Below are 26,547 nucleotides of genomic sequence, written 5' to 3' on the forward strand. Positions count from 1 at the left end.
ATTTCTACTTTGGAACACACCCACACCCCCCTTTTAATTAACAGGAATTACTGCATCACTACATCCAGCAGTTTCTCAAATGGCATGTTGAATGTTCCTAAAGAAAAGAAAGAACAGACTTGCTGAGGGAAACAAGGAAGCTTACTCATATGGAACTATCCCCACCCCTGACCTTTGCACCACTGCCTCCTGAATTATTATTCACTAAGCTCATCATCCATATTTACTACCAGATCAGATCCAGGAGACAAAAACCTAAACGTAGAGAGGAAAGTACTTTTTCAAAAAGTTAGAGAAATCCTAACTAAGAGATTTAAAACAGGACACCAAAAATCTTCCTCCTCTTCCTGATGTACTCATCTCTAAGAAGCAAGAATTAGACCTACTGTGGAAGTCATCCCAACTGAGTGAGTCATTACAGCCATCCCAGAAGGGTAAGATCCAGAGGGCAGCTGGAAACAGCTGTTGTGAGAACAACTGAAATGGGGAGTGGAGAAAAAGGGAGATATCTGAAACAGAAACATGAATTTAAGGTCCAATTTTGCCCATTCTGAAAGGGCTGTATTATTTTCTTGCTTTGGCAGAAAGATATCCCTTCCCCAATCCCCAGGATTGTTTCCTCATCCAAGCAGAACAAAACCGTCAAGTGGAACAAAACCATCAGAGCTGACACCATGATGAATTTCTGATCCCAAAAGAAACTCTCACACGATGGGCCTTCTGCCAATCAGAGGAGACCTCCTCCAAGTGTCTCCGAGTCATGAAATGGCATCAGTTTCCCAGAAGAGAAGGAAGGAAGAACCTTCAGAGAGGTGAGGGAAAGCCAGTGTTTTGATATCTTGAGGAGCAGGGCTTTGACAAGTGTGAATAAACTACTTCCTGTATATTACAATTCTGGGATAGGAAGCCGAGTTTCCACACACACACACACATATTCACATTTTAGGGAACTATTGATTCTTTATAGTTTAAAACTGTCCAGCACATGGCTCCGATTCTGCTTCTGTATATTCTCTTAAAGTCAGAAAAAAGGACAGTTTACTATCAAAAGCATCAGGAAAAAATAGATATTGGTTGCCTTTATGACCACATGTGATCTGTGGAGAGACTACAGTCAGCAGTGAAGGTGTTTCAGCCTTCACACACACAATACCATATCAAAAGTCTAACAGGGCTAGAACAGGCTGCTGCTGGGGACAAGGCGAGCTGCCTGAAACACTCTTCTATTCCCAGTTCTCACACGCCACTCTTTCCATAATAAGAAAATAGGAATTAATTTTCATTATAACCTTCAGCCTGTTGGGCACAGCAAAAGAAGAGAAGAGGGATATTTATGGAGAAGAGGAGATGGCTGGAAAGAGGCCAGGTTCATTTCTTCAACATGTACAAAGTTTTCAAGACTCAGTTTTTGATGATGGTTTAGTAACAGAGTCAGATGAGCAGATCTGCACTGGACGGAAGTAAATCTGAATCTAAAATGAGAGATGTCCCTTCTTAATGAGAGGGGTGTGAATCTTTCCATTTGGATTAGCGCTTGAGCTGGAAAATATAACACACTCAGCCAAACCTTATTAGAAGATATCGCCAGCCTCTCTCCCCCCCATGGCTTGTTCTCTATGACAGCCAGTCTATCAGTCACACAGCTAATCATTATGGGATACTCTCTCTCCCTCCCCCATCAGTATGCTCCTCCGACATGCAGCAGTAATTGCCTTTCCTATTAGCCCACAGCGACAACGGCTGCCATGGCAACTAGCAGTGATTTTAATAAGTCCAGTCTGTTTTCAAGGGCAGCACACGCGTGCCGGCGGACGAAAGCATTGCAGACATGCGCTGAGGGGGAGGGGAGCCTGTCATCAGCTGGAAGGTCAGAGTTTAAAAACTCAAAGGCAATCAGGGCAGCCACCAAAACAAATATTTTCTCCTCTTTTTCCACAGAGGGAAGAAGAGAGTCCAAATAGCATTTTTTTTTAAATATAAAGGTGAGCAGAGGAATACGAATGCCAAGTGAGCGAGGAGCCTCTGCCTACAAGAGCTATGCCCCACCTCCATTGTTCTGCACTGAGGCTAAAACCAGTAGTCAGCTGTGCTGAGTGTACACACACACCCACACCCACAGGGTAAGTGTAGATACCGGTTCTCCAAACACCACCAAGAAACAGGAACTTTAAGCACTTTTGGCAGAACAGCCTCTCTTTGTGAGGAACAGCAGCGGCCACCTGGGTAGTAGAGATACAAATTCTTCAATGGCCTCTCCTTACGTAACACTACAAGAGAGTCTCTCCTTTCACTCCCCAATACTGCTGGGTTTCTGAAGTCCAACATGCACTTACTTGTTAAGATCACAGAGGCAAGGGAAGACTGTCACTGCACAGGCCTGAAATATATTGCTGCCTCCTCTCTACCTCCTGCCCCATCCCCCCACCTGCTGGCTCATGTTGCCTTTCAAAAATACAGGTATGCTGCACCCTCTCCTTCCATCCAATCCTCTGCTACAGCCAGTTCACTTGGGGGGCGGGGGGAGAGACGGGACACACACACATATTTACTCTTTGTTGACCATCACTCTAGGTACTCCAGACTGAGTTCTTTTAGCTTGCTTCAGCCTCAGAGACATAGCACGGCTTCTGTGGTCAGTGTTCCTAGCACTAGTGTGTGAATGCTCAAGGACAAGCCTCCATTAAAGCTTGGTCTACACTAGGGATGTTTTCCAAAACAGCATCAGCAATGTTAGGAGCGCTAGTGTAGACAGCCCACTGACTGCCACCACCATATTAGCCACATTATCAATCCTGAAAATGTCATCAGCAGCCAGTAGACCGTCCTACACTAGAAACCTTGACATTGCTAATGCCCATGTGTTGATATGACATTAACTATGGGGAGACATTTTTGAAAGATAGAGCCTTCTGGAGCTTTTGCCAGCCCATCTGTCAGCTGCTATAGAGGGCCATTTTCTGCTGTTCAAGTTGCCACTAATGTCTGAAAGTCTAGGAGTAGAAATGGAAGAGGACTAAACATGGAACTGGAACAAAGTGGGGAAAGTACACCTGTAAATCAGCCATGGGGTTGGGCAATTGCTCCAATCTCTTACAACCTGAACAGCTTTCCTATGCAGAATACTCTGGCAGAGAGCAAGGAGGAAATGGTACAACCTTCTCCATCTCACCATCCATTTTTCACTTGGAAGAGAAATGGAGAAAGTCTATACACACTGCATTCTTTTAATTAGTTACCAGGTTAGAGAGATGAAAAGAGCAATCTCTAGGGATAGGGAGCAGTTCCATTATATGTATTTAGTTTTAAGTGAATTTGGTGCTGGCAAGAGTTGCTGGATTTGTAGCCCCTGGAGAAAAGTGTCTTCTATTTATGCCCTGGACAGGTACAACACAGGTAGCAACAGTGCAAGCACACAGCACCCTCTTCCACTGTGTCATCCATCACTGAAGAATCACCTCTAAGAGCAAAAGGGGCTACTCACCTTTCCGTTTCTGCAGACAGTCAAAGGCGTCATTAGCGCACATTAAGAAGAAAGGCTGGCCCAGTGTTTAAGATCCAGCCTAGGACTCTGGAGACCTGGCTTCAATTCCGTGCTCCATCACAGACTTCCTAGGTGATTCTATTGCGATCCAGGAAGTGGACGGGCGGAGCCCGCCCACTGCTAAAGGACCCCCACTCGGCCTAAGGGGAGGATCCACAGGACCTGGAAACCAAATAATTCCAGGGGACTAATGAAATAACAGAGACAGGAGCGCGGTCAAATGGTCAAACGAAGGGAACCCTGATGCGGACACTGAGCAGAGAACCCTGGACAGCACCCACTGCTCCTCAAAGGCATCAAGGGAGCCAGTGGATGCCACCCAGAGGAACTCTGCCCGGATGCGTGAATGGAGTTAGGTAAATCACTTAGACGCTCTGTGCTTCTCTTCCCCATCTATAAAACAGGGACAACAGTACCTCCCTACCTCACAAGGGCATTGTGAGGATAAATACATCAAGATTGTGAGGTGCTAGATACTACGGTAATGGGGACCAGGCAACTACCATGGATTAGAGCAGGGGGTGGCCAAACTTACTCAGCCTCCAAGTCGCATACAACAATCTTCAGAAGTTCAAGAGCTGGGGTGTGCCTGCCAGGGCTCAGGGCTTTAGCCCTGCAGGGAGGCAGGTCCCAGGGCTTCAGCCCCATGGGAGGTGCCTGCCCAGGCTCCGGGCTTCAGTCCTGCTCCCGCTGAAGCCCCAACAGACATGCCCTATGGGGCTGAAGTCCCAAGCCCTCCCTCCCCACTGGGCAGAAGCCAGAGGTGACACAGGGGAGGGGGGAGAGAGAGACATGTGGGGTCATGTGCCCCCCCACACACACATTTTTGCCAGGATTTGCTGGCCCCACTCAGTCACATGGTGTCGCCAGGCCCCCTCCCTGCAGGGCAGCTGCTGGAGCCGGCAAGCTGGGAACTGTGGCCATGGGGAGAGGCGGGGCAAACAGCTGGGAGCTGCATGGATAGCTGCTGCTTTTGTTGCTGCCTCTCCCCCCAGAACTAATACCTGGGAGTTGCAGGGAGGTGCCACTGGGGGTAAGAGGGGGAGCGTGCCTGTTGGGGCATCACACAAGCTATTGGGGGGAGCATAAACCTTTAAATTGGGGCCCCCCCAAGCAAGCACCAGTTGTCTCTGGCAGAAGCCCCTAGCCCCACCAGCCCGCTGCAAGGCAGAAGCTTTGAGCTCTTCTCCTCTCCCCCTCCCCGAGTCTGGTAGATGGAGAATTGGTGGGGGGTGGGAGGGGAGCCTTGGAGGGAAGCGGTCCGTGAGCCGCACTTTAACTGTAAAAGAGCTGCATGTGGCTCACAAGCCGTGGTTTGGCCACCCCTGGATTAGAGGGATCTAAAGTGTTACAGTTTTTGTAATGTGGACAATGGCTAACCAAAAAGTGGACCAGAACAACCAACTCACTGGGGTTGAAAATTTTACTAAATAGAGGATTAATCCTACTAAGAAGAAGAAAGAAGCCTGCAAGGAAAAGGGAGGGTACTGGGATTCCTACTGTGCGGCTGTCCCTTAACCATGCTCAAAGGCTCCTTCAACCTCTGGCTAGTAGGTACCTGACAGAGGAGAGAACTGTCTCCTGCCCCAAAGCCTCAACTCCTTTAGAAGCTGATAAAAGAAAAGGAATTCAGAGGACCTCCTCTACTTTACTGTTCCCCCTGCATCCATTTTTGGATTATCATCCTCTCTCTTGAATGGTTACACAAGGGCCTCCCTTTACTGCTGTCCCTCTGCTTTACCCACAGCAGTATGAGTGTCATGCAATTATTGTCAGATTCACTGCTGCCCAGAGGGTTCTCAACTGCAGCAATGAATTGACCAGTTTTGTTAATTTAATTCTGCTACATGGGCAAGCTGTAAGCAAGAACAGAAGCAATGGAGGTGTCTAGCAGCAGACTTAACAAGACCATACTGTATAGATTCATATTTTGTGGGTTATCGTCACAAACATAGTAGCTAGAGACTTTCTTTTTCATTCAAGTTTAAATTCTGAGGGATTTAAGGATGCAAGTCAATTTTTAAGCCCTACCAAGTAATTTCACATAGTGGACTGAACTGCCATCAGACAATGATGACTTTCAATGACTACTAATCTAGGCCTAATCTTAATTGGCACCTCGAGGTGAAAGTCTCTGGACTCTGAGTTCTATCCCCTGAGCAAGCTGCACTACCTGACCTGGCGTTCAATTGGAAAGTAGCAACCAAGAGATGAAAGGTGCCATATCTTATTCGTAATCCTGTGAGCTCTCCAGTCCCATAAACCAGCAGTTCTCATCCAGGCTATTCACAATCAATTGTATTCTTTTGCAGTATCTTGACAGTGATAGTTGCCTCCGTGATTAAATGACAAACTATATAAAATACTATGCTGTAAAGCTTTACACAACAGAGCCTGCAAAAAGACTGAGGTCCCTAGCCCCAAGATAGACTAGCCCCTGCATTAGAAGAGAACCCAGGCAAGAGGGAAGGATTCCTAACTAAGAATCGTCCATAGATCTAAAACACATCCCTTCAGCAAGTTCGTTGATTTACAGTTCAACTGCAAAGCTCACCAAAACCACACCCTGTGTGCCCACTTATGCAGAAAACCTTACCAAGGTCTGAATTCACACACTGCCCCCCAACAGCAGCAATGCCCCATAGCCACTCTTGCCGAAAGGAGGAAACCAGGAATTTAGGCCTGGGCCTTAAAATCCTGCCTCACAGTGCAAGTAAAATATTCTAATAGAAAGACAAACCAAGCAACACTCTGAACCTCTGAACTCTGCTCAGGAATTCAAGAAACACAGGAATCCAGAAATAGTCTTCTCAAAATAAGTGGAAAGGGGGAACTGATGTAGGATAATGACTATTTTAAACTAATCCAGAGGACAAAGGATGAGTGCAGAATACATGTTAGGAAAACATTCAGTTTATACGCTCATGTGTGTGTTTATTATTGTAGGCAGAGTTGATAGGGATGCCTATAGTTAAGGTTGCCTAACACATTCCATTATAATTAGACTTGGAAGGATCAGATTTGTATCAGTAAAGGTCAGTAAAAGTTGATTTCACTGTACACACACCCACCCCCCAACGAAAAATATTTCCCATCAATTATACTTGAAATTTACAGATTGACAAAACAAGAAAAATGTTGCTTGAGAACTCAGAGCTTGATTTAAAGATATTTACTTTGTATATTTTGACACGTGATGTTGCCAATTTGTGTTAATCGATATAAAGCTTTACCATTTTGAATCGCAACATCTACTGTCATTAAATAATTATTGTCTGACCCCTTTATTATCTCTCACCACCACAATTTCCCACAACTGTGAAAATTTAAAATCAACAAAAAAATAAAATGCTTAGAAACAAACATTGATATTATCCAGAAAAATTACCCAAAAAAATCAAATTCTGCCAAACCTAATTATAAGATCCTATTTTCAGTTGTTTATGGCTTTCTCAAAATGTAACTGTTCACAGACTGAAATTTTCCATGCTAGATGTCTGCTTCAGAATTTTTAAATTTCAGCATAAATGGTTCAATCATTTTCTAGGATTAAATTTGAGGAAAATATGTAGTTTTGTCCATGTTAAAAAAATCCATAGACTTCTTTTGAAAAGCAGTAAAGCCTCCGTGCTTTGGAGCAGTCTTGAAATTTGGCAGGGGCTTGCCCTTGTTTCAGGGATGTGTATTTTGCCATCTCATAAAAATCCACCTAAATTTGGCTAAATTACAAGCCTCCAGAAAATCTGAGTTCAGTAGACACTTGATAGCTTTTGGCAACTAACTTCTCCAAAGACTCCATCTGTATTAAGCATGCAGCCCAGGGGTGTAGGGGCTAAGCAAGACTCTCCATGCAACTGCTTCTGGTGCTGGGCCCAAGGAATGAGACCAAGGAGTCTCTCTCTCCTGTTCTCTCAGTGTTGCGCCTAGGCAGTGAGGAGGTGAAAGAGGAAGTAACTTGGCAGTAATTGCAGGGGGTGAGAAGCAGAAAGGAGATAGTGACACTCAGGCTGTAATTGGTACATGCTGGGGACAGGGACAGAAGAGTCTGTAATGACCAGAGACCACCCATTCCAGAACCTGAAACAAGATCCAGGATTCCTGAGTGTCAACATTCTTCTATTGTGAGCAAATAATCGTAAAACCTACTGGCAACCTGTCTCTCTTCTTCCCCTCTAGTGGCTCTGGTCCACATAGAGGCTACCAGTTAGTTACTCTGTTAGCTCAAGTGGCAGAGGTCTTTGCTGCTGATCTAAAGCTCCCAGCATTGGAGATAGGGAAAGTCCAGTATGATTCCACATGACATAAATTGTTTTTCCAATCTTCTTTTAAAAAAAGTTATGAAATTACATCCAAAAATGCTGCATTAGCAAAATCTTAAGTTGCAAAGTCAAGAATTCAGAAGTTAAGAAAATGCCAGAATTAATGTGGTCCATGCAACCTCAATTCAGGAGCCCCCTTATGCATATGTATGATAAAATCGTTAATTACATGATCACATACTACTTTTTGCACAATATCCCTGCCTCATTCAGTGCACAGGATGGACGGTGCTTTGACAATGAATCATGGCTGTGTACGTAAATGAGGCCAGCATCCATAAGACTCCAGTTTGTTGCAGAAGTTGGAAGGCAAGTGGTGAATGAGGCAGGGGATTGCAGGAAAAGAAAAGATGACTTTGTGGTTTAGGTGTGCGAATACTGCCCTGGAGAAATAGATTCTATCCCTGCCTATGACACAAAGTTTCTGTGTAATGCTGAGCAAGTCACTCAAACCAAACTTTTCACAGGTGGTCACTAATTGTGTGTTCCTCATTTTTTAGGTGACCAATTTGAGACAGAGGATCTGATTTGCAGAAGCGCAGAACACAACTGCAAGTGAAGCTGATTAGAGCTGTGCATTGAACATAAAAAATTCTAAGTACTCTGAAAAAATCAGGCCTTAGATGTCCCGAAGCAGACACCCAAATTTAGTTCACACTTTTGACAATCTCTTTGTGCCTCAATTCGCCATCTGTAAAGTAGGGATAATACCTCCCTATGGCACAGGAGTTGCTGTGAAGATAAGATCATTAATATCTGTGAAATATTTAGACACTATGGTGAATACTTCTATAGAAAAGCCCATGAGGAAATTAATTTTGTATTCAGTGCAGGGTTTGGATGGTGTGCAATAAATAATACATAGGGCCACACAATGGATGATGACAATAAAAAGCAATATTGAATAGCTACCCCTTCAAGATCTGATCCTGCACCCATTTTAGTCAGTGTCACATCTCCCACTGATTTCAGTGGCCCCAGTGAACACTGTCCAAATAATATGTGATCATGTAATTAAAAGTGTACCATAATGCATACACACAAGGGAGCGGAATTAAGATTGCAAAGGCAACCTCCATTCTTGCATTTCCTAACTTCTTAGTGCTTGACTTTGCAATTTTAACTTTTGTTCACATATTGCATACAAAAACACTAGGTTACAATGGCAGAGTTCCAAAATCATGCTTTTCTTTAGTAAGACATTCATGGGATTCAGTTAGCAGCCAAGCCATAAACACATGTATGTATGCATCTGTGCTCCATTACAATAGTTTCAAAACAAATGCATCATCTTGCTACTTACTTCACACAATCCCTCACTTCTGGAGCCAATGTGTTATGATAACGGAGATTTCCTCAAGTTCCTACAAGTTTTCAGGTCTGGACTAGTGGGAGTTCTGGCATTCTATATAGGAGACCCAAGTTCAAGCTCCAGTTCCACATTTCCTGGACCAAAATGGACTGGAAATAGACTGTTCTCAAACATCCCAGATCACCCAAGGGTTTGAGCACTCATGTTAGAATCCCAGCCCCTCACTGACTAGATTGGCAGAAGCTGCAAGTGCTTGTTGTGAAAGTTAACAAGCAAGTCTTCACTCTGAGCCCAGAATCCTGGGGGAGTGCCACAGAAAGAGACAGTTTCCTGAGAATCCCCCAATACTCACAAGAACGGAGAGGTGCCTATGCAACATCCTCCATGCCAATGAGCATGAGGCTTTCACTCAGAAGTAAAAAGGCAGCAGAGGAAATTGGAGAATCCATACACAGGCTGACTTGGGAGGGGGAGACCTCATCACCAGTACCTTTTCTGGGATAAGACTGATCTAGAGCACTGGTTCTCAACCAGGGGTAGGCGTACCCCCTGGGGGTACACAGAGGTCTTCCAAGAGATACATGAATTCATCTAGGTATTTGCCTAGTTTTACAACAGGCTACATAACAATCACTAGCAAAGTCAGTACAAACTAAAATTTCATACAACTTGATTATACTGCTCTATGTACTACATACACACACACTGAAATGTAAGTACAATATTTATATTCCAATTGATTTTATAATTATATGGTAAACGAGAACATAAGCAATTTTTCAGTAATAGTGGTTGTGACACTTTTGTATTTTTATGTCTGATTTTGTAAACAAGCAGTTTTTAAAGTGAGGTGTAACCTGAAGGTACACAAGACAAATCAAACTCCTGGCAGGGATACAGTAGTCTGGAAAGGTTGAGAGCCACTGATCTAGAGGGCAGTGCTGAACCCTCAGTAGTCTATGGTCATCATCTTCATCATCATCATGTTCCCATTACGCCTCTGATGTTTAGGGCAGCGACGAAGCTCCTCCACCCCTGTCTGTTTCTGGCAAGTCGTTCAATGGTTCCCCAGCTGCGCCCCAGGTTTTTCAGCTCGGCTTCCACAGCTCTTCACCATGTTGTTTTCGGTCGGCCTCATTTTCGCTTGCCTTTAGGTGTCCATCTTATTGCTACTCTGGCGTTGGAATCAGTTTCCATCCGAAGCACATGGCCAATCCGTCTCCAGCGCCTCCTGGCAATGATGGTGCTCATATTCTCTTGACTGCACTGTGTCAATAGATCTTGGTTTCAGATTGTTCTGGGCCAAAAGATACGGAGGATTTTTCAGAGACAGGTTGTATGGAATGAAGATAGTTTGGACATGTCATACTTTGTCATTCCCCCGCATTCTGCACTCTAAAGTAATGTTGAAACTACACAGCTCTGATAAATCTTGAGTTTGGTTTTGCTTTTGTATGGTAGATGCAGCATATTCTAGATTAAAGCTCCATTCCCACCCCCCTCAGAGAGGAAATTGCAACCACAGACAAATTATGTACCTGTAGTCCCAGTTACTGCCTTTTGCTATTATACTCAATACTAAATTAAGACTTAAGTGAGGCCTTGGTGGAACTTCACTCCTGGGCATCACCCCTGATGGTGGCAATTACCCCAGATGTCTGCAAAATTCTTCTAAAATAACAGAACAGGAAAAGCCTTGCAGAAAGCCTCAGCTAACAGAATGCATTCCAGGCCCTGGGAGGAGCCTGATCTAGATCCAGATCCCAGAATCTCAAGCGCCTCTAGGGAGGATAATTTGATATTCACAACACAGAAATGCGATATAAGATTATTTCTTTAGCTTTTCTGTTAGGATTTTAGCCAAAAATAGAGGGAAGGGAGAGGTTTCAAAACCATCCCCCTCCTCTGCTTTTTAGTAGTATGGGTTTGTCCCATCTTTGCACTAAATAGTATTTTTATTCCAGTTGAGGCAATTATGATCAGGCAAACCAACAAAGCCATAAAGGAAAATAAACAGTACTCGTCTAACCTATGTCCCTGGAAAAAAGCATCCCAATTATCCTGTGCAAAGAATTCTCCCTTGGCAGAGGCAACAGGGACACACACAATCAATCACACTGGTAAGCAAGGGGCGGGGGTGGGGTGGTTAGTCTGCTGTAGAGGAGACTCATCCAAGCAGAAGTCTGAGTCCCACACTTCCTAAGTCACACAGACTGGAAACATCCTGTTCCCACATTCCCCAGATTACCAGGAGGTGCTAGTATACTTGATAGGGTCCCAGTCTCTCAGTGACTGAGCCAGCAGAAGCTTCAAGAGCTTTCTTTGCACTGCCCTATAGGAGGCCCACCTTCAAATCTGGATACCATTCCTCACAAAATAAACTAGGAGCATCTTCCGCAACTCCTGCTGCCTTAACACAATGTTAAGCCACTTGAGCATATCATATCTTTCCCATACAGCTACTGTCCCATTCCAGTCCAGTCCAACAACAGAGCCACTCTGGTAGCGTTCACTAGGTACCATAGGTCTGCATGACAAGGCAGATGACGATGGTGCTGGGATCGTTCACAAGCTTCTGCCTAAAAATATGGAGACAGCCCACAAGTGAGAATCCACATTACAAAATGATCAGACAGACTCTTTTTAAGTAAAGCCCAGTGCATACAAGGGTTGCGATAGGTTGAGTCAACATAGCCATAAGTATAGAAATGTGTGTGTATCTGCAAAACTGATACAAAGAGTGGGGGGGAAGTGTTTTGAGAAAATGCATACACACATACAGCTGATGCACATCTTTCAACAGAGCATTTTTCTTGAATTCAGAAGTGACTGTGGTCAAAATGAAATTCACTGGAGAGCAGAGGGCGTTAATGCCCAAAACTCAGCCAAACAGCTTTAATCCCTAAACTGTGGGATTATCTCATGACAGCTACACTCCAGAGTCACCTCAATACCACTGCAAAATGTAGATCAACAGAATGCTTCACTGAACTGGAACTGGTTAGCTCTAATTGCCTCTCTCACTTTACTTTGGGATGCTCTTTTAATCCCTTAGCTGAAATATCTCAGAAGAGGCTTTTTACACACACACATAAATGCAGTCAATTAATATTTCATATGGGGAAATTAAATATTAGGTTGCCATGCCACCCAAACCACTTGCTAATCTCCTCCCAGACCTTTTGCTCTCTTACTTTTACACCCAGTTATACAGGACAGCTCAAACTTTATCAGACTCACCAGTTGACTGAATGAAAAAGTCTTGCCTATACTGAGAATTTTCAGCACTTCTCCTACCGTTAGTCCAGCCCCAGTTTGATCCCAGCAGTACTAGCAACAGTGGACTCACAAGTGTATACTAGGCATTTGCATTTTTTCAGCTGTGTCATCTGCACCACATGTACACTAATGTTTTCACTATAATGCTAGACCAACAATGGGAAAATCCTCCGTGTAAATACAGCCACAGATAGAGAATGGAGTAAGGCAGGAAGCCAGCATGTCACTCTGGCTTCTTACAATCCTCAAGTGACTAGCGCAGGGGTGGGCAAACTACAGCCCACGGGCCAGATTCAGCCTGCCAGCCATTTTAAGCTGGCCCTCGAGCTCCTGCTGGGCAGGATCTGGGACTTGCCCCACTCTGGCGCTCCAGCCAGGGAGCAGGTTCGGTGGCCGCTCTACACGGTTCCCAGAAGCTGCAGCATGGCCCCCCTCCGGCACTCCAGCTGGGGAGCAGGGTCAGGGGCCGCTCCATGCGGCTCCTGGAAGCCATGGCATGGCCACCCTCTGGCTCCTATGCACTCCAGTGGCCCACTCTGACGCTCCAATGGAGAAGGGACATGCTGCTGCTTCTGGGAGCCACTTGAGGTAAACGCTGTCTGAAGCCTGCACCCCTGAGCCTCTCCCCACGCCCCAACTCCCTGCCCCAGCCCTGATTTCCCTCCCGCTCTCCGAACCCCTCATACCCAGTCCCACCACAGACCCCGCACCTCCAGCCAGAGCCCTCCCTCCCCTCCCCCAGCACCGGAGGCCCCCCCCATCACACCCTGAACTCATTTCTGGCCCCACCCCAGAGCCCACACCCCCAACCAGAGCCCTCATACCCTCCCACACCCCAACCCCAATTCTGTGAGCATTCATGGCCCACCATATAATTTCTATTCCCAGATGTGGCCCTCGGGCCAAAAAGTTTGCCAACCCCTAGACTAGTGCCTCCTTCTCAACAACAACTATAAAAACTGTGAACTCAAGTATATTGTGAAATGGAAATTCTGCAAATGAAACCACTGGAAACAACAGAGTAGCACTCACAGGGGAAGCCTGGAAGGCCAGCATCCTGGTCGCATTGTGCTACCCTGGTTATGAACCTCATTGGCTAAGTGGGCAATAAAGTTTTCAAAATGACCACAGTGATCCCAGGATTTCTATAAAATGCAAACATCCAGCTGTTTCTAATTGGAAATATTATAAACTAATTGTTCATAGAGCACCCAACCATATATGGAAAGAAAACAGCCCCCAGAAGAACCAGACCTTGATTTAGCTTCTAGACTTGCAATTCCAGCTATCACCTTTAAACATACACCTCTAAAATCCAGATAAATAATGACATACTCTCTTGGTGTTCTACTGCATCAATCTGATTTGTGGGGGTGGGAATTTCCTATCTTCCTGAATGAGGAGGGAAAGTGCCAGCTATAAAGAGCTCCCGGCTTCTCTACTGGTCACAGCCTTCAGTCTATTCCCAAAGGTTCCCTTTAAACTTGGGGAAGAATATATAAAACCGTCCCAGGTTTCACCTATGAGGCAACTATTTAAGCTCATACCAAAGTGGACACAAGAACAAATGGATATAAACCAGCCATCGGGAAGTTCAGACTTGAAATTAGAAGATTTCTAACCATCAGAGGAGTGAAGTTCTAGAACAGCCTTCCAAGGAAAGCAGTGGGAGAAAAAGACCTATCTGGCTTCAAGATTAAACTCGATAAGTTTATGGAGGAGATGGTATGATGGGATAACATGATTTTGGCAATTAACTGATCTTTAACTATTCATGGGAAATAGGCCCAATGACCTGTAATGGGATGTTAGATGGGGTGGGATCCGAGTTACTACAGAGAATTCTTTCCTTGGTATCTGGCTGGTGAATCTTGCCCATATGCTCAGAGTTCAGCTGATCACCATATTTGGGGTCGGAAAGGAATTTTCCTGCAGGGCAGATTGGAAGAAGCCCTGGGGGTTTTTCGCCTTCCTCTGTAGCATGGGGCACTGGTAACTTGCTGGAGGATTCTCTGCACCTTGAAGTCTTTAAACCATGATTTGAGGACTTCAATAGCTCAGACATAGGTGAGAGTTTGATTGCAGGAGTGGGTGGGTAGAGATTCTGTGGCCTGGATTGTGCAGGAGGTCAGACTAGATGATCATAATGGTCCCTTCTGACCTTAATATCTATGAATCTATGAAACTGTAACATCCATACAGAGATTCTAAAAAAACCCAGAGAACAAAAGTCAACAGAGAAATAATTATGAACCAGAGGAATTATTATGCACCTCCACAACAGCATGAATATGACTGTCCAAATCCAAAACCTTCTGCAAACCCACAGTCTCCCAGTTAAACTCCCTCGACATCCCTCACTGAATCTCAGACAGGGGTTATTACAGAAAATGAAACTCAGTTCTATCGTAGAATATTCTACATTCCTGGTATTCCTCATACAGAGATGGCCACTGACTAAGTGACAAAAAGGAGGAAAGTCCAACCCCAGTGTGCACCTTCTATAGCATCTCCTTAAACCATCTGCTCCTCTTTGTAGGAGTTAAGAGGACCTGGTAACCAGCCAGTTTCCTAGGAATGAACCCATACCATAAAAGGGTGGATCAACCTGACTCTTCCTACCTATTACAGTCCCAGTCAACTTTTCTCCTTCAGAATCCAACCCAGTCTTTGGAAATTTGTTACCAGAGATGCAAGAATGGCAAGAAGGAGAAAAAGCATCATTAGCATTGAAAATATCAGTGGCCTGCTTAGCACACACCTTACTTAAAGATCCATTAACACCCAGTTAGATTTATAGCTGACAAGAGGCAATTCCTTTCACGTGCCACAGAGAGCTATGGAATGCACGTGACATATGGGTCGTTTCCAAAAGAAATGTGCTGTAAAATAAAGTCTCCAGCCAGACTTTAGTAGCAGATTCATAGTACCCCCACCGGTACCAGGTTCCTCACCCACAGAAGCAAAAATATTTTAATTCACAAAACAAGGCATGTCCAGATAGAAAGTTTCCCCCAGATTAATTGGAAAACACAAAAGGGTGGCATGGGTGAGTAATTCAGCCCCTTCACAGGCCAATCAGAAGAGAAGCACTTGGACATTTTCTCCAGCGGTGGCCAAGAACCTATGCATCCCACTCAGCTGGCATCCCTTTAATGCCACAATGAAGAGGGCATGGAGGACATGTCCAACCCAATGTTTTCCATGCTAATGATGTTTTTCAATTCCATTCTTCTCCCCACATTTTCTCCTAGAGAAGGAGAAAGAGTGCACACTTCCCAGTTCAATGCCCCATTTCTCTCCTCCACCCCAGCACAAAAGTAAAAGATGTGCTTGTCTCAGTGGCACTCTTCCTTCAATCAGAACAACAGGCAACCTCTTGGAGAAGTAGTGGACCAAGGTGTTTCAAAGGCAACTTCAGAGGGACTGGTACTCAAGTGAATCAATGAATCACTTCTTCAGAACAGCAAAACCCCCAGAAAAAGAGTTACATTCTTACACCACAGTATTTAAATGGTTAATAGACGATGCAACAATGCACTTGGGACTCTGTTTAAAAAGTTTGCAAACGCATCCAAGCCCTCCCAGAACACATTACTGGTCCAGTATAGCAGATTTGCCACTTACAGGCCACAGGGAGTTTGACAGAAGCAGCTTATGTTGGACCTTCTGCTGTGGCTAATTCTTTCCCCCTCCCACAGCCTGATTAACAGAAATATGTCCCAGATTCAGATACCAGCTATGATCCGATTTGTCCCAATCCCAGCTCAAGCGGCTTTACACCACCCTACTAACAAGATCAACACCGGCCAAACAGGGCTTATCCAGGCTGATCAGAGATGGATTAGATAATGAAACCCTAACTGTATAAGCGGTCTGCTAGTGCCAGGGTTGAAAGAGAGTGAAGAATAAGAAACTCAACATACTTAGGGGTTACATTAGCACCTAATGCACACTTTGTCCCCAGTATTAGCCTCTCAATATCCAGTTACTATCTTGAGTCTCTCTTTGTGACCTAGTTTTTCAATTCTATCTACACAGACAAAAAAGCATCATTAAGTTTATGGAAGAGTTAAGATTTTTCAGTAATTGGGAGTTGATTTATGACAACATTACGTTCTTCTTCCTTATTCACTGTCTTCCTAATGGTGACATTAATACATAATGCTCTAGCATAAAGGAAACTGATAGATATGGCAGTTCAGGACTCCTTCACAACCTTTACAAGCTCTACAGGCAGAGTCTCAACGTTTTGAAGACAGCAGCTGCTAAGCTTAGTACCTCTCGAATAGTAACTAGAGAATGTAAAAGACCCGCAGGAGCCACAACATAAGGTCACTGGCTTCAGATTATAGCTTCCATAAAACCTCCGATACTTACAGATCCGATATATGTGCAATTCACAATTCATAATTTCTGCAAGCATCATACCTAACTTATACATGGAGGATTTGCTAAAAAATTAGTGATTTCAAAAATTAAAAGTGTCTGGGCACTCTTTCTCATGATGGAAAATCAAGTATTAAGTTTTTATATTAAGGCATTGTAGTTATAAGGATAAATTTCCAAAACATTAAGAACCATCAATTTTTCTAAAAACAATAACGCAAAACTTACTTGTCTGATTAGCCTCAAACTTTCTACTGGCCCAGTCCCAACTACCAAAAAAACCTTCCAAAAAATAAACAAACCACTCTCCTCTGGCCTAAAAATAACCATGTGAAACTTCAGACCAAGAGGACTTTAACTGTAATTTTTTTCCTGTGTTGCTAGAATTGTATGTCTGCCTACATTACCAGTATGGAAAACATTCATATCTATTATTATTTAATATTTTTATTGTGGTAGCACTTAAAGGCCTCAATAAGGGAATAAGGTCCTATTACAATAGGCAATGTACACACACAACAAAAATACATTCCCTGCACAAATTTAAGTAGGTCTTTTTCTACACAAAAGTTGCACCAGTTCAATTTAAAACCTGAGTTTATTTAATTTAGTTAAATCAGAGCAAACTCCTGTGTGAACAAACATATTGGTAAACTAACTGTAAACCAAATTAGCCACCATTATTTAACCAAACCAGTGCATCTCATGTATGTACACAAGACCAATGACATATGCCCTGGCTTTCAGCTCCTAAAAGCTAGAAGTTCATATCAGACTGTTCACGTATTCATTCATAATTACCAAGCTACATGCAACATACAAGGTTCCCTTCTATTCTGAGCAGCTTTTCTAGTGCACTCACGCATAGTCTTCACACTTCAAGACCTCTATACCAGGTAAAATATCATTGCAACCAGGGAGAAAGAGGTAAGTGTGTGCTTCCTGGCAGCCCCTGGAGGAGCAGGGGGCATTTCAAATTGAATGTGTGATGTTCCAAATCAAGTTCAGTTGATATAATGGTGTAAGAAAGGAGGGATATGAGGGAAAACGGGGGGTGTGAATGACGAGACAGAGAGAAAGATAAGAGGGTAGGGCCAGACACACAGGAGATCTCCAAACAAATACTTCCTGCTGCAAGGTAGTTTAAAAAAAAAAAAAAAGCCTCCAGCATCCAATCTGGAAATAACCATAAAATAAAAGTGAAGAAAAACCTGTATTGGCACTTGGGAAGTGCTCAGGAGAGAAACATGTTATCTCCCTTCAGAGACTATTAACAAAAACCACAAACCCAAGCAGGAATGAGAGCAGAAAAAAATATGATGAATAAATCAGGTTGTTTTCAAAGAGCTCCAACACATCCAGTGCAAGAAACAGCAGCAAGAAGCACTGAGACCACCCGCTTACTTCTCTAGCAGAAACACATTGTGTAAAATATCTCCAGAGAGAAAATAAAAACACTCCAAACAAAAAGAAAAGGAGTACTTGTGGCACCTTAGAGACTAACCAAAGCTTATACTCAAATAAATTGGTTAGTCTCTAAGGTACCACAAGTACTTCTTTTCTTTTTGCGAATACAGACTAACATGGCTGTTACTCTGAAACTCCAAACAAATGCATCTGAAAAAGGAGAGAACATTTCATTAATGATAATCAAAACAAAAAGGGGCAAGAAGATAGAAGAATCTTTCATGTGCTGACATGTCTGCCTTCAAACTCTAATAATAAGAGGTAGCGCTCTTTTTGCCAATCTTGGGAACAACCCACATAGGATGGTCTTTTGTTTATCAGCTGCACCTCCAATTAGTCATTATTTACAAACACACAAGAGCAAGATATGGCTAAGTGTCATTGATTATTAGAAATACACATGCACGATGGCAGAACCATTTGCCTTTGCCACTCCCGTCTGTAGCATCTCCCAGGGCAGCGCTGCCATTACACAGTATACAGAAGCTACAATCAGATACAGTACACAGAAGCTACAGTCAGAGGGAGATATCCAGCCATGTGGGAAGGAAAGGCCCAGTGAAGAACAAACAGCAACAAGACTGTCCCCAGGAGAAATGTACCCTTAATAAATTAAAATAGTTCATTGTGATGACGTGCCCATGTGAATTCATAAACTCATGCCCACCTATATCTATGGGAGAACAGGCTCTAAGATTACAGACCAGATCCTCCTTGTTCCTTCATGTTATCCAAGACACCTCTGCACCATACACGGAATACTCCAACCCCAAAATCCCTCTTCCAATCCTGTAAACTAGCACTGAACTCTTATTTTCTATATTCTCCCATTCATTAAAAACTGGAAAAAGCAGAACAAACAGCAACAACAACAAAAGTAGTAAATGAAGTCCACAATCAGCAGCTGTCACCAATCTGAGGCACCCAAGATAGAAACAAGCATCCAGTGACTCACTGCAACAAACATAGTGATTTGGCAAAAGAAAATATGTTAAAGGAGGGCAGCCCCCACACTGGATGCCAACAATTCTACAACGTTCTTTGCAGTTTTAGATATTACTACACCTTTAACATAGGAAAAGTCAGTACTTAAAAATCAAACTATGGGACGGAATGGCATATTTTTAAGGTTGTGTTATTTTTTTAATAAATAGGCATCTGGAACAGTAAAAGAGATCAACTTGAAAATATCAGGTCTGAAAACCCTATACATTCTCTTGTTATAATAATAATCTGAGGTATTATTTAATAAATAGATTAACAAAAATATGTATCTATTTTGTTTACATTGTGCATTTGAAATCACTTTGCATCTAGTCAGTTTCACAATTTCTCTTGTATAGCCCCCTCAGTTTCTTCATTGTTGAGGAGACCCTTACAAACATCGGGGGAAACAACCAACCAAACAAAAAACTGTATAATTTGTTTTTAAAAGGGATTTTAAAAAAATAAGCCCATTTATTTAAGAGAGCACTAGCAAAAATAACAGTTTGAAAAGTAAGTGTCCCTTTAATCGAAACACTGAAATCCTTAGGGCCACACTCCAGAACCAGCGCTGTATTATTCTCCATTAGAAACAGTAACTTTTTGGATTCTGTTCGGCACTGGGACAAGGAAGGGCGAAAACTCCTCTCGGAAAACTGGCTTCATTTCTGCTGTAGGGACCATAAAGCTGCGGGTGGGGAATTGACCCACGACCCAAATCAATCCCACATCCCCCGTCAATCTCATTCCCCTACCTGCCCAGGGCCAGCCCATGGCCCCCTGCTCCGGAGAGCGTCCCATCCCTGCCCAGGCCGGCGCCCTGCTCCTCCAGCACCGGCTTCCTCCTTCCCGCAGCCTACCTGGCCGGCTGCTTTCCCCCAGCTCTCCCGAGCCGCTCCCCGCGGCCATCGGCCTGGCCGCCTGCCCCCACAGGATCTGGTCCCGATCCCGCCACTCCTCCGATGCAAGGGTCTCGCTGACCCACACAACCCAGTTACGGGTCCCCGAGCTGGCGGGCGCCCCCCGGAGCCTGCACCAACCCTCCTCCCGCTCCGGCTCCGCCTGCCGGCCCCCCAGCGCAGCCTGCCCGGGCCCCGCTACCTGCATGCCGCCGCCGCCCGCCTCCGCCTCTGTCCTCAGCCGCTTGCAGAGGCCGGTCTCGGCGCCGTCCCCTCCGGGCATGGGCTGCTCCAGCTCCGGCTCCCGCTTCACGCCCCGGGGGGCTCCGCCGCCGGGGAGAAGCTGCTGCTGGGCCTGGGTCCCCTCCGCCATCCGAGCCGGACCCCCCGGCCGCCCCGCGTCCCCTGCGGGAGCCGCCGCAGCCGCGCACGGGCGATAGGGTCCCCGCTTGTCGCGCTAGCCCGGTGGCGCTGCGGGCCCGGCGCAGCCGGGGCAAGGGTCAGGCAGCGGGCTCCGGGCGCTCAGGAGTAGCAGGGTCCGTCCCGCAGCAGCCGCTCTGCCGAGCTACTCAGGCACTGACTCGGGCCGGCCACTGGGGAGGGGGCGGGGGCGGCGGCGGCGGGAGCAGCAGCCGGGGAGGGGAGGGGCCGGAGCCCCTCGGCTCTCTCCGGAAACGCCGGCTCGGGAGCCGAGGCGGCACGACCCCCGCTCGGCAACCTTCGGGAAGGGAGGGGCGGGGCCTCGGCAACCTTCGGGAATGGGGGCGGGGCCACACACGGGGCAGGGGGGTACTTCGAGCCCGGGTGCCCAGAGGGCGGGGCGGGGCAGTGGGAACCTGGGCCAGCGCTGTGGCCCCAGGGGCGGGGTCTTCTCTGCCCCATCAGGTTGCCCGGCTCAAGTCCAGCACCGGCGCGCTCCGCCGCTGCTTTGTGTCATGCTCCCTGCACCCCACTCACCTCTTGGGCCCGGGGGGGCGGAGGGGGGTCCGTGCCTGCCTGCCTGCCTGCCTGGGGGTAGTTTTCAAGGTGTGTTGCCTTTTAACCTCCTGGTATGTGTGCATGCTCTCACTTATGAGAAACAGGAGCCCCCCACATGGGCCTAGCTTATTATTCACTCCTATGTATATCCCCCATTGTTTGTCTCCTGGCTGGACTACACAGTCCCCATCTTTTCAGTCTCTCTTCATACATAAATCTGTCCAGGTCTCTACTCATTTTCACTGCCTGGCTCAGAAATATCTCCCTTTCTGCTACATCTGTTTGAAGTAGGATGACCAAAAGTGAACACAGCACCTTAGGTGAGGGCAAACTCTCAATTTACATAATGGCATGAAAATTGGGGCTGTCAATTAACCACCGTTATCTGAAGTGAAACAAATTAACTAGATTTTTAAAAGTTGCAATTAATCACAGTTTTAATTGCACTGTTAAACAATAATAGAATACCAATTTGCATTTATTATAAATATTTGAGGTTTTTCTACCTTCTTATATCTACTGATTTCAGTTACAACACAGGATAAAAGTGTACAGTGCTCCTTATATTTATAGTTTTATTATAAATATTTACACTGTAAAAAAGAAAATTGTATTTCAATTCACCTCATACAGGTACTGGAATGCAATCTCTATCGTGAAAGTGCAATTTACAAATGTAGAAATATTTTTTACATAACTGCACTCAGAAACAAAACAGTGTAAAACTTTAGCGCTTACAAGTCCACTCAGTCCTACTTCTTATTCAGCCAATCACTAAGCCAAACAAGTTTGTTTACATTTACAGCAGATATTGTAAATAAGAAGCAGACACCATTATCACCTGAAATCAATCAATATATTTGAAAATGTAAAAAAAAATCAAAAAGAATATCAAATTAAATTTGATATTATTGTTTAACTGTGTGATTAAAACTGTGATCAATAGTGACTTTTTTAACCTCACAATTAATTGTGATTATTCTTTTAATTGTTTGACAGCCCTAATTGAAATATTTTCAGGCCTGTTCTTTATATGATACAACTTTACTTGTTTTTCTGTCCACTGCAACACATTATGAAGAGGTTTTTGCTGACTATTCATAATGACCAGATCATCTTCCCATGTGATTTAACAGTTGACTTAAAACCCAGCAATGTGTATGAGTAATTCAAATCATTCCTTCAAATTTGCTTCTCCTGGCATTTCTTAACATTTAATTTCATTTACCACTGGACTCCCATTCACCTGTCTTTGTTAGGTACATCTGGAGTTTGTTATTTTTATCTAGTCTTGACTAGGTAGTCCTGAATAAATAATTTTACAATCAGGTGCAACATTTGCCACCTCACTGTTCATCTCCTTTTCCAGATAATTAACAAACATTGAACCTAGAAAGAAATCTAAACGTGTACCAGTGTTAATCATTCGTCATCTTGAAAACTGACCATTTTTTTTTCTACTCTGTTAGCTGTTGCTTCAGGCTTGTTGACACAGGAAAGTTTTATCAGTTATATTGGTATAATTTTACCAGTACACTTATATCAGTATAATTATACCAGCACAACTCCATGTGTGGACACTCTTATTCCAGTTTGAGAGTGGCTTTTTCTGGTTTATCTTAAAACCCTTTCTAAAATGACATAAGCTAAATTGGAAAAAAGGCACTGTTAGGCCTGGTCTACACTTAAAACTTCTATCAATCTAGCTACAGTACATAGCTCAGGACTGTGACAAATTTCATGCCCCATGCAATGTAGTCAGGTCAACCAAATGTTCATTGTAGATGCAGCTTGAATTCTTCCATCAACGTAGCTCCCAACTCCCAGAGAGATGCATTAACTACATCTATACTACTACAGCAGCATAACTATGCTGCTGTAGTATAGGCATATCCTTACACTGGAATAAGCGTGTCCATAGAGGGATTTATACTAGAATAACTGTATTGGTTTTAGAGTAGCAGCCATGTTAGTCTGTATTCGCAAAAAGAAAAGGAGGACTTGTGGCACCTTAGAGACTAACCAATTTATTTGAGCATAAGCTTTCGTGAGCTATATGCATCCGATGAAGTGAGCTGTAGCTCATGAAAGCTTATGCTCAAATAAATTGGTTAGTCTCTAAGGTGCCACAAGTCCTCCTTTTCTTTTTTGTGTATTGGTTTTAAATCTCATTTTAGCATTTACCCGTATAACTTTCCAGTGTGGATTAGTCCATAGGCCTTGTCTACATGAGAGTGGGTTGTTTTTTTCAAAACTGGGTGAGGCCAGAGCTTCCCACCCATTCTATATGCTATTTGATAAATTGTCAGATTGATACCAGTGGAAACCATGGAATTATTTACCCTTTCTTTTGTTTCAGTATCTGAATTTGTTGCAGAGGAATGTATAGTTTTGGTACTGGAATAGGTCATTGGTTCATCTGGCTGGGCATCCCACCTCTGACAGTGACCACTCACTGATGCTTCAGAGGAAGGAGGAAAAAAAAAACCCTATAATGGACCTAGCCAAGAGTGCACGTGGGTTTGAGAAGAAGTCTTTCTTGACTCCCCAGATATCAGTTTATGCCCTGAAGCCTGAGAATTGATTATCCTATCTCAGCATCTCTCTACAACTGTTACTATTGATCTTCATGAAATTATCCAGCCATTGGCTTCTGAATTCCAACACTTGACTCCAGCCCTCCCATGCACAACACTTTTCCTGATCCAGAAATTGTTTTCAAGGTCAAGTTAAACAATAATTTCAACTAATATATTTTTGTTGTGATGTCCCCGTTTGTGAGGACATGGTAGTCTCTGTATTCAATAGCAGTAAACCTACATGGAATAGTGTGTACCCAAAGGAATCTTAGATGCAGTTTCTGGCTGCCAGCATGCCAAGGGTAACTGCTTGGCCCAGTCGTCTTGATTAGATTCCACATGAAAAGGCATGTCGAGGAAGATTCAACTAAAGTGTTCGATAAAAGCCTTCTGATATAGGCCAGGAATGGAGACTCTAATCAGTGGGCCACTACCCCATTCAGAGAAAAACACACAAACTCTACCTTCATCCTACTTTTATGCACCATTCACAACCAATTTTAAAGAGATCTTCCTGATGAAGAATCCATGTAAGGACGTTCCACCAGGGAGCTCTGAAGTAGCAGCAGCTGCAGGACTTAATTGAACAGCCTATCAGCCACTGGATGGCACTGAGGGGAACTTTCCAAAGTGCCCTCAGTTAATGAGCACATGCAGAGCTAAGGCAAGTTACTGTGCTCTATCTAAAAAACTGCCACAGAGCTACCACTAAAGGACACCCTCTGCTGTTAATAATATTTCTATAGCACTTTCCATCCCATAATTTCAAAACCCATGAATTAACCATCACAGCGTGCCTGTGGGGAAGGTACCATTGCCACTTAACCTCATGGTGCTTCAATTTCTCCTTCAGTTAAGTGACATTCCCCCAAGTCACTCAGGAAGTCTGTGGCAGAGCTAAGACCATAACCCAGATCGGTTGACTCTCTGTCACACAATTCAATCTCCTATTTATTGTAGGTAACATGTGAGACTTACCAATACTTCCTCTTCCCCCAGTACTTTCACTACTGCACTTGCATCATAGGAGACAACAGAAATGCCCCTGTCCAACATATAAAATGCTCAATCACCACAACTTTGCCTTCAAGAAATGAGCAGGTCACTTGTAAGTAAATCATTACACCTGCAAAGGGCTCATGGCAGGCTGGTGTGAAAAAACTCCTCTGCCTGAACATATCCAGTACCTTGTATAGGTTTGCTATCATGTAGCTTTTCTATGCTGGAAGGCTCCACAAGAAAGGGCTAGAAGGAATAAATTCTGGGATTCTACCAGACATGTATCAGAGATTAGACAGCACCAAGACACCAGTGGGGAGTGGCGGGGGGGAGGGGAGCACAATCTGTGGAAAGGACAAAAACCTGAACTCCACCATACACTGCTTGGAGGATGGGAGTGGGGACACTGACTTTTGGGAGCTCTAAGAAACAGTCCTGAACTGAGACGCTGCTAATAGCAAATGCAAATTCAGTGATCAGTCTTTGATCCCAAGTGTGGAGATCATCAGGCAATAGTTCAAAGCGAGCCTTTCCCCTCCACCACCACCACAACACTGAAAATGTCCTTTTTCCTGTGCTACTTTTGTCACCACACAAGATGTGTCTCCTAATTCAGCCCACCCTTTCCTCAATCTCCTATCTCAGTCCCTGGTGGCATTGTCTCTCTCCTCATTCCCAAGTTCTTAGTGGTTCTGTCGCTCTCCTCAGAAGACCAGTAGGGAAGTAGTGCTTTGAACCACCCTGCTTGTTGCTGCAATTTCTATCCTGCAGGTCAATTAGAAAGTGGAGGATGGACAGCTCTTGGGCCCAGATCCTCAAAAGTTATTTTGGCACCTAACTCCCGTTGAATTCAATGGAGACCTAAATAACTTTGAGGATCTGGGGGTTTGGAGCCTGATGTCTCTCCCTGTGGCAGCAGTAACTGCTACAGGGTTCTCAAGCAATGCTGGGCCAGCTGAGGTGCACTTTATACCCATGCTTTGACCTTTGTAACTGAAATATCCCAATCTGTGCCAGTGCAGCTTCCCTTAGCTAAGCATATGAATAAATGCTTTTTCTTTCTTACTTTAACTATGATTCTTACATCTTTCTTACCTGTTGGTTAAATGCACCCATACTTGGCATTTGATTGCTGATTGGCCTGGACATCCCTGGAGGCTTATAAATTGTACCACTTCAACTATACTGGTGTACTGCTTTTATAGATTCATAGAATATCAGAGTTGGAAGGGACCTCAGGAGGTCATCTAGTCCAACCCCCTGCTCAAAGCAGGACCAATCCCCAATTTTGCCCCAGAACCCCTTGAATGGCCCCCTCAAGGATTGAACTCACAATCTTGGGTTTAGCTGGCCAATGCTCAAACCACTGAGCTATCCCTCTTTCATTATAACTCCTCCCCCCACAGTGTAGATGCAGTTATATCAGTACAATGGTTCCTTGCACCAGTATTGCTTATTTCTGTAGTGGAAGGGGAATAAGCTATACTTGCGTAAGGGACCTTTATACTGACTGCATCCACGCTAGGGGCTGTATCAGTATAACTGTCTTAGTAAGCCATCTCACATACATACACACCCAAAATAGTTATACCGGTACAAAAAGCGTGTGTAGACCACTCCTGGGAAATGAAAGATCCTCAGGCTAGAGGAAATGGAGTTGACCGGATCGCATGCACTGGAGTTCAAAGCAAAAGGTATCAGGAAAGACTGTGGTAGCTAGCCATGTAGATGCCACAACTGGTGCACTAGTTGGCATAAATTGAACCCTTTCCCATTCAGGGTGCCAGGGAACAGTGCACAA

The 26,547-nt window shown here is 44.4% G+C and overlaps 1 protein-coding gene across 13 annotated transcripts in view; it reads right to left on the minus strand.

Annotated features, from left to right (window-relative positions):
• Positions 1–20,795, minus strand: part of RBFOX2 (RNA binding fox-1 homolog 2) — a 251,988-nt gene extending 231,193 nt beyond the window's left edge. For 6 of the 13 annotated variants that reach the window (XM_075123530.1, XM_048832917.2, XM_075123534.1 and 3 more), the window contains exon 1: positions 20,393–20,790. In XM_075123530.1, the coding sequence (XP_074979631.1) occupies positions 20,393–20,563 (171 nt within the window). In that variant the 5' untranslated portion in view covers positions 20,564–20,790. Of the gene's footprint in view, positions 1–20,392 lie in introns of all 13 variants that reach the window. The other 7 variants (XM_048832875.2, XM_048832885.2, XM_048832893.2 and 4 more) reach the window with 3 other exon arrangements.
• Between the last annotated feature and the right edge of the window lie 5,752 nt (positions 20,796–26,547).

The sequence above is a fragment of the Caretta caretta genome, chromosome 1, assembly GCF_965140235.1.
Source record: "Caretta caretta isolate rCarCar2 chromosome 1, rCarCar1.hap1, whole genome shotgun sequence".
Lineage (NCBI taxonomy): Eukaryota > Metazoa > Chordata > Testudines > Cheloniidae > Caretta > Caretta caretta.